We start from the raw sequence: 10,010 nt of genomic DNA on the forward strand, positions 1-10,010 counted from the left end.
AAGAGCGAAACGGTTTCTCATTCTTCTAACGATGACGACATTTTAATTTCATGGGACGTTAAATACATTTCAGAAGACGAAAGAGAGAGAAAGCAAAAATGAAGAAAGTCTGAGGAGAGATGAGACAATGAGATGAGAAAGAGAAAGAAAGGACGAGCGAAGAGAGATAGAATGACTGTTCTACGAGCCTCGGGAATACGTGTTCTCTCAGCTTAATATAAAGTCCGTTGTTAATCCAAAAAATTCGTAACTTAAATTTCACATAAAAGACTCAACCAGCTTTTCCAGCAAGAATTTTTCATTATCTGTATTTTCGCGTAGACCGAATCTCACTTCAACTTTGCTCGTCTTACTTTAACTACTATTCATAAGGAATACAAGCGATAATGTTAATTCACGATGATAATAATCATTCGTGAATGAATTTTTCAAGACTATAATATATGATAAACCGAGAAAGGAAGTATTGTTACGCCATTTAGACTAAAATCAAGTGGGATCAAATATGAATCGAAGTACTCGACGTCATTCCGCGATATTCCAATCAAACTTGGAGCTTCTATATGAATTATTCATACTACCATCTGACTGAAATATCGGAAATACGTCATTGTGAAGTCCGCCTGACTGGACACTGCACGAAGTAAATCTTGAAAAGGTACTCCTACGTTTCAAACATTCCGTATTTAGTTATTTATATTGAACAATTAAAAACAGTCTTCTTTTTCTTGAAAGTTTAACTGTGAAAATTTCACGTGTGTCATTGTAAGTCTTTCATATAGGAAATCAATAATTCTAATGAAACAGACAATATTTGCATTAAAAAGCTTTAATAAAAGAAGAAAATTTTTAATCGTGTAGGTATAATAACGGAGAATGGATATCAAATGTTTAATGAAGAACGTCGCGTCATCTGAGAATCGGGAAATTTTATCAAATTTGTATCCTGTATAGTGCATTTTACACAAAATTTTACATGCAATCTCCATTAATCAGAAACTACATATTTATGTAGAAGAGACGACTCTCGTCTTTGCACTCGCATTCACGAAAATGTAAGTTGCGTTTGCACGTGCGACATGTAAATTTGCTCAGACACGGTTAAACGCACGTAGACCGCGTGGGTGCCGATAATGCCCTTCTATAAAACACAAGCGTATCGAAAAAGGTATAAAATCCGGCGGAAAAAAAAGAGAGAGAAAAGAGAAAAAGCCCCCAAGAGCTCTCGCGTAAATCGAGTTACCACGCGCTTTATTTCTTTTTGTGACTCGCGCCAACTTGGAATTATCGTTATTTGCAGCTCGCGGCCATGAATTTAGAAGCAGCCTATATATGCTTATACGTATGCGCGAGACGTAATTCGTCGTTATTCGCAATCGGAAATAACGTTGATCCCGTTGGATCTTACGACATCATAAGAGTTACGAAAACAGAGAACATTGCACAGAGAGAGTTAAATAATCGACTTCTCTTCCGTATAAAAAAAAAAAAGAAAATTTATTTCCACTTATTACCATGTATTATTCATACCGTCGAGTTTTAAATACGTCAGAAAGAAAAAATTCTCATACCTTTTTGCGTCTGCACTATTTTTTTTATTAAGAAATGCAAAAACTTTTTATTCGTGTATACCGTGCTGAGTTTTTTTTTTCCGTCAAAATGGAAAGTTTTTTATTTAAATATTTGATTTCTAGTATAAAATTTCGTAGAAACAAAATCGACATATAGAATCTCGACTAAAAATCTCGGTACCAATTTAATCAATACGTCCAATCTTTTTATGTACGTATACTGACACGAGGCGAGACGGGTGCGCCGATTTTTCAGTTTACTTTACTATTTAGCACCGCGCGCGCGCAACTGTAACCGACAAGTTCAACACTCGCATCACGTGCCGTGGAATTTATATTTCGTCAAGCCCAACCCTTTTACAACCCCTTGTCACCTTATATAATACTGTCTTTCGGAAGATTTTACAACTCTGCTTCCCTACTCGTATAATGCACGCCGCGCGTCCATCTCAGTACATAAAATTAGGAGATTTTTCTCGAGATCTCGTGCCTCATGCGAAATACGTATTCAAATGTGAAATTGAAAAACATCAACATACGTAATAAATAGCTTAGTTTATTAAATTTCTTTAACCTACATTTTATTCTAACGAGATAAAAATATATAATAATTTTATACGTTCCTCATTGGAGATACTAACCCAAAATTATTCCAGAATTAGCGTAATTAGCTGACACTGCCTCTTTTTTGAATTTTAGACTAAACTTTCAAATTTAGAATAAACTAAAATTAACTACTGATAATAATTAACCCTGTTAATAATTAAGCTGTAAGTTGAGAAGCTTTTTATAAAAATTAAATTAATTGTAGAGAAAACAATGAAATGTTCATTTAATTAAACATAGATTATATCCCAACAATATTTTGTTTCCTTCATCCAGAGAAAAGTTTCTTAGATTAAAAAATAATTTATTTGAATCAAAGAAATTTATGCATTATTGCTACACGCATATCACCCACGATCCTCATAGCCGAACATGAGAGACGACTCAAAATGTTGAATACATACACATACTCGCACATGTATTCGCGACTCGAGCCAATAGCGGAATTTAAATTTTCCTTTATATAGATTTATCATATTGAGATAGCGAGTCGAACTCCTTCAGATCCTTCGCATTTATAATATATTCTCTAAATCTGAATCAGTGGATAATCACTGATATCAATGTCAAGTATGCCACTGATAATCAGTGAATTAAATGTGAGATCCCTAGCTAATCTTTATTATGTGATCTAACTAACCTTGTTTTAGTACGCAAATTCAATGATATGGTATTGAAAGATTTAAATTAATACGCAAATATTAGTATTTTAATTATTAATACTCAAATATTCTTCCTTTTTTAGTTCACTGATTCAGATTTAGAGAGTAGAACTGCATTTATAATAATTATATAGGTATTTAATGGTAGCCCAAAATTTAGACATATTCAACCGCTAGAAAGCTAGCTAACTTAAAAGCGAGATAAACAGAATCAATAGAGACGGGTGAGAAAAATATTTAGAAGAAGGAGAAGGATCTCGAAGGAGAAAACACTTAGCAATAACGTGTCTCGAGAAGAAAAGGTCGTGGAATTTGCTGAGAGATTTAACTAGAACAGATGTTGTATCGCCTTCAAATAATTAAATAAATATTCGAAAGACCGAACGAAATCTCTTTTGCTCGACTACTCGATTCCCTATCACCAAAGTTCAAATCAAAGAAATTTTTCTTTAACCGATGATTGTCATATATATATATATTGCAAAATATTCAATTTAAAGTTATCTATATAAAAATTAATGATCTGTCACTTTCTTCATCGATTCACAATAAAATTGGCTTGAAATTCATTTCAAATTAATTCCAAATTTTGCTACGCATAATACCGTCTGTATTTTCTACCAATTCTGAACTATTGCATAAATCTTTGTTACAGATAGATACACAGAGCTATCTCCAAAGACGGATTAACGTATTGTATGACTAATATTCCTGTACTTGAGCCTTAACCTCTACTCGATATCATGAAATACTCACTGCAAATGCAACGATATTTTATTTCTCTACATCATCGAATATTTTGGGCTTGTCTGTGATCGAGGTCAAGTGCTTTTTCCTTCGAGTGATCCGCTCTCGAAGATACGTTTATTCGACACCGATTCCGAGAAATTTCAGAAAAATGCCGATATTTAAACGGAAATCAACGAGCTCTGACGAGGAGAGGAAGTACTAAAAAATTTAGGATTGCCAATGCATTACATCTATCATACATATGTATATATATATACAACCTTTCGTAAAGTTCAATTCAAACAAAAGTTCTATCTCTTAACAATGCCGATATTTGGCATTAATATTTCATGGAAACGAATTAATCACATTACAATGACACGAATAAGTCAATCGAATCGATCTATAGCTGCTTTCGATACTACTGCAGGTTTTGATTCAAATAGCATGTTTAATAGATGAATTTATTTACGTGCTTGCTCATCTGTGGTGTGATATGTACTGTGTCTGATGTATATGAAATTATCCCGGAAATTATAGTATGAATTGATATCAAACGTATGAACGTACTATATATGTAGAAGATCAGATAAATCTAATTTGATCAAAATCGAGATATATATACACTTTCAACTGGATGTTGCTGGTATCACATTTCCTCTATTATTGTAAAGTATTTTCTCATATTTGCATGTTCAAAAGAACTTTTAATCATGAAATGCAAATCGTAATAAAATATCTACGCAGAACGGATACTTATTAATATATTTGACACGGTATTAATAATTTAACGTTTCCTTGTTATACATATATAAGAATGGCCCGAATTTAAATGATCAAAGCTTCGAGAGCGTATAGAGAATCGACAAACTAAGAAAAAAAATCTTTTAAACACCCTGTACATGTCAATTTTTACAATGTTTAATTCTGAATATATGCATAGATTGGGCGTGTTTTTTTTTAATTTTATTTAGGAAATATTCATTTATCTTTATTGTATCTAATATATCCAATATATTTAATTAATTATTTCTAACTCCAATTTTCATCATCTGTGACTTATGAATATCATCAAAAGAAAAAAATTAATAAAAAAATATCATTTTTCAAAAATTTCAGCTTTACTTTTACTTTTTACTTATATTTGTTTCACTTATTATTTATCTTTTATGTCTATTTTTATTATTTAACAATAAATTCAAAAGTTTAATCAATTATACTTAATTTTAAAGTTAATATTTATATCACACACATATACATAGTATTCCCAACTTTACTTTTCCTGAACATTTTGTGTGAATTCGTATATATAGAACGCTAGTAAAAAATGTAAGAAATGATGACTATCTCTTATCAGATTTCAGAACTATCAAGAGACACGACAATGTCTCGCGACAAGTCTATCAATAAATATGTATATACAATATGTATATATATGTATGTATGTATCTAGCATCGCGAGACCGTGTATCTATATATATTTTCTATACGCGAGCCTTTCTCTTTTGCCAAAATTATCGTTTTTTTATCATTTTTTATCAAACGTATTCTAAAATATCTAATTTTCCTTTTTTTCTTTCTGTACATACGAGAGCTGAAATTTCCTATAAATTTCAAACAATTTGTGACCCGACAATTGCTTTCTTTTCATAACGAAACGTGCTAGTAAATAATCAAATGTACCAGTTAATGATACGTCGATAGCGATAAACCCCATTCTATGTTGATACGAGCTTTGTGAATGTGCATTCTTGTATGCATAATGGATCAACGTACATTATATATAGTCCAGAGTTAAACATTGCGCTAATCTGTCCTATCCCATTCATTTCAAGGCAATGGATCTGCGAAGTGTTATATCTATCTGTGATATTCAAATCTATTATCTCGAACTTTATAATAAAAGATCTAACACTCACCGCATACGATGCGCAGCAGCGAAACTGTGACTACGTTGATCTGCAAAATATAAACGTAAAAAATTATTCGCATGTCCATAGTAATTTTAATATTCAAAGAGATAATTATTGCTCGCATCAATTTTTTCTCTTCTAGGTAGATTCTTTTAGATAATGTAAGAGCTTCCATTAGGATCTTCTAAATGAATCTTTTTCTCGAATTCTTTTTTAAACAATAAATAAAAGAGCAGAACAGCCACACGCAGGATGTTGGTAGCGAAAGTCATATATTTAAAACATAATTGTTAAGACATAAAAACATAACGTTTTGGCAATGTTTTTATGTCTTAACAATTACGTTTTAAATGTATGACTTTCTAACGACATCATCCTGCGTATAGCTGTTCTGCTCTTTTATTTATAGTTTATAATTTAAGCCACAATTTATTGTGATTTTAATTCTTTTTCAATTCCGTCAAATACATAGAAATTATTTCAATAAGTAATAAATAACATATTGATATAACTAATAAATTATATTTACCCAGTGGTTGTTTCGCCATTGCCCGATGCCTCCCAGGCTTCCTTTTCCTCGTAGATTCCTTCGTTGCACTCACACGTCACTCGTGAATTAATTACTATTAATTACGACCGCACACGTACTAATCACTAAAATATGACGGTCACGCGACACTTTGCACGACACTCTCGACGTTAATCGTACGCGACATGGAATCCTAGAAAATATATATGAAATATTATTAATGTACAATATCACACGCCTTCAGCCTCGCTGTTACATTTTGACTAGAAATGTAGTTATTATTGTAATAAAAATGATTATAATTATTACAATTTTTTACCACTGCGCGTAATTTAATAATTTTTATGATAATAATTATTATATTTATAATAATTTTTGGTACTAATACTTATATATGTTTATTTATATATAGTAGAGCTAAAACAATTATTATTACTATAATATTATAACAGTAATAGCTATAATTACAATATCATATAATTATAGTCACATTATAATTATGGTCAAAATATCCAAAACTTTTCTTTTAGTGAAAAAGCAATCATAGTTTTAATATATTTATGACGCGCCTAGTTTGATATAACTTACGATAGAAACCATTCTTTCGATGATACATCAAATACATAAAATAAATTTTGCATCAATCGTGAATCGAACTTCTCATCAATTTAAATATAACTTATCTATTCTTTTTCGTCTCAAGGACGTATAATAAACAGAAATCGACAACTCGAAGGGTTTAAAGTAACGAAATCATGATTCCTCCTTACATTTATTAAAACAAGCTGAATGTAATTCGTTTGTTTCAGTAGATATTATTACAGAATTTCAAAAATATCGATCGCACATTTTGCGCTTCATTTCGTGGTCCCGGTAACGTTATTATTTACCTATACAAAAAGAATAGCTTTGCTGATTTAAATCTATCTAAAAATTCAGTGGAATACATATCTCTTATTTTATATTTGAAATAAGTTATCTATCTACACGAATAGTTTTGCTGATTTAAAAAAATTTGCCATTTATCTTTATAGAAAGGATATGTAGAATATTATAAACCTTCATTTAAATATAAATCAAAAATAGTAATCTTGAAATATCAAAAATATTCCATACGAATAATTATTAATAATTATTAATTAACGTTTAGAAGAACCGCGCAAGTAATATAGGATTGAACAAGTGCTAAAGATGCTCTTATACAAAGCAAATCGCGAAATGTATGACGATACCCGTTTCAAAATCGTGTAAAGTAAGAGAAAGAATAATTTGAATAGATTAAATATTTTTCATACGCGACAATTAGACGTCCGAACGGCGTAGCGGTAGCTGGTGAAGTGTGAACAGCGAGGGGGAGAACGAATGCGGCGAATAACGAGGGGGAGCGCGGCCGACTACGTCATCGTCGTCATCACTTTGGCATTCGCTCGAAGGTGTCCTTAGAGTGGAAGGGGGGGAGGGGGAAGCCGGTAGTGATACGAATCGCTCCGCGCGTCGCATTAATTTACGAAAATTTAATATCTACGAACGCGAATTACGCGAGGATATCCAAGTAATAAGGTTGCTAAAAACTAAGGTTTATACTAAAGCCTATTTTCTACAACGTTCCCTTTGTTTCCTGTCTCTTGCTTTTTCCCCCTCCGTAACAGTTTTATCGACAATTATATTTCTTGCTATGTATTTCCTGTTTCTTCCAAAGTTCGTTAACTTTTATCTCGGGCGACATAAAAATGAAAAAACCGGATAAGAAGCAAAAAGACAAGATGTGAAAAAATAGCAAAAAGCAGAAAGTAGAAAACAAAAAAAAGCAGCTTTTGTAGAATAGGTTTTATAGTTGAGAAACAGATCAGATGAAATTATTTAAAATAATAAATTTTAATTTTCGTGTAATATGCACATTTTCTACGTACACGCATAGGCACAATTCTTTTCCACAGGTACACTTGCGATAATCACGTTTCGAGAATAAGCAAAGCAACAGCACAACGCGGAGCGGTTCGTATCCGTTCGAATCTCGTCATGAAATGGCGCGCGACGACCTTACGACGTTCAAATAATAATACGCATCGTGCGTCGTCACCGAACATCGTAGCCGTTCAGAATATTTCCCGGAAAATTAGATACGTTGCCGTGTACGTAAAATTGTCATGCTATCGTTCAAATGTACGAGCAAATATGTATGTGTATCTATTACTAATAGAAAATTGAAATTACTGATCATTTTGTTCTTTTTTAATATATTATATTGTATATATTTATATATATAGATGACTAATTAATTACTTCATTTGAACGTAGTTCATAATTTACTTAAACAGAGAGAATGATTAATATCTATTTTTTAAGAGTAAAATTCATGTAAGTTTTGATTTTAAAACTAATTTGCTTAAACGTATTTACTTAAATTAATATAATATTTTAATATTATCACTTTTTTCTCAAATTTTCACATCAGAAGAACCAAATACAATTTTAATTTTAGAATCGTTCGCGTGATTATAAATACTCTAGAAAATACGATTAAATCATCGCAAAAAACATGATAATCTCATTTTTCATCTTGATTTATTAAAACTAAACTTAAGCAAGCTCTTAATGGATTTCTCCATTATTTATATGTTTTTAGCAAACGATATCGCGCATATTACATCGAAGAACATTGAGCGAATCGATAATTTATTACTTATTTTTTAATGCCACGTGTTTTTATAGTTTTCAGCAGATGAAGATTTCGCTTCTGGTGATTACGATGTCAGTTTAATCGATGGTTCCGGCGACGCTGAATACTTAAATAAGGTAGACGACTGCCACAAATTGGGCTTCGCTAAATTAATGCTATATTGAAAAGACATACAATTATAACTAATTATCCACTGTATTGTTCAAACACTAACTAATAAACGCTAATGTAAAGCTTGGGTTATTCACTAACTGGTTTAAAAATTCTCATGCATGGACACCCCGCCACGCTGTAAAAAACTTTTTTAAACGAGAAAGTAACATAATTTAAATGTCATAATTTGTATTAATGATATATAATTTATACACAATGTTTAGATTCTCTAATATACAGCAAGTATCTTCTAAATTATAAAAAAAAATTGTGAATATACTTCAAAACTCTACACTTTTTTAAGCACTTTAAGAAAATTAACAAAGATTACATTGTAGTTATATGTAGTAATTTAACATATAATTTTGTCTCTTAAAGTTCTTGAAAAAAACTATTCTCTAAATAAAAAAAGAAAGAGATGCTCCTTATCGTAATTATTTTTTACATACGTCATCAGTTACAGACCTGAAGTTATAGACAATACAACATTATCTGTATTGAATTATTCATATAGGATAATTTATAATCCCGTTTTGTGACCATAATCATAAATTATGATCTCATTTTTAAATTTAAAATATAAGCTGGTTTTCATTCTATATTAAATTAATATAATTAGATTAACATATTATAATATTTCTTAAGTACTTACTATCCAATTCAATTATGAAGGATAATTAATAAAATAATTACTTTATCCCTATATATTTACATCCCTTATAATAATTCAATTTATAGATTATTGATTTTATTCACTAATAACATTCACATTATGGTTATACCTCTCAAATTAACTAATCCTCATAATGGAATAAAGTTTTAATGAGAACTTCCTTAAAAGTTATCGACCATTAAGAGAAAGCCGGAAAAGAAGAGAAAAAGGGGTGGAGGGAGGGAATGAGAAATTAGGTTACGTGGATAATCTCGTAAATACCGAGAAGATAATCTCGAAAATTCTGTTAGGATTTCATTGGTAACTTTGCTTACCCGAAATATCCTGTCGCCACTCCATCTTTGCCATCCACTCAGTCATTACAAAGTTGGACGTGATCCGAATGAAATTTGGCCATAATCTGAAACAATGCGCGTATAAATTATATCAAGTAAGTACACCTTTAAAAGCTAAGTACACCTTTAAAAGAAACGCGCAACTCCCGCGAACATCGC

The 10,010-nt window shown here is 31.1% G+C and overlaps 1 protein-coding gene across 2 annotated transcripts in view; it reads left to right on the forward strand.

Moving 5' to 3' along the window:
• LOC108753619 (collagen alpha-1(I) chain) overlaps window positions 1-10,010 on the forward strand; it is a 302,527-nt gene that overhangs the window by 266,160 nt on the left and 26,357 nt on the right. Inside the window, exon 6 of one of the 2 annotated variants that reach the window (XM_018495385.1) lies at window positions 8,723-8,806. The exons of the other annotated variant lie outside the window; for it this stretch is intronic. Coding sequence (XP_018350887.1) covers window positions 8,723-8,806 — 84 coding nt within the window. The remainder of the gene's footprint in view (window positions 1-8,722; window positions 8,807-10,010) is intronic. 2 annotated transcript variants of the gene reach the window in all.

The sequence above is a fragment of the Trachymyrmex septentrionalis genome, unplaced genomic scaffold, assembly GCF_001594115.1.
Source record: "Trachymyrmex septentrionalis isolate Tsep2-gDNA-1 unplaced genomic scaffold, Tsep1.0 scaffold7, whole genome shotgun sequence".
NCBI lineage: Eukaryota > Metazoa > Arthropoda > Insecta > Hymenoptera > Formicidae > Trachymyrmex > Trachymyrmex septentrionalis.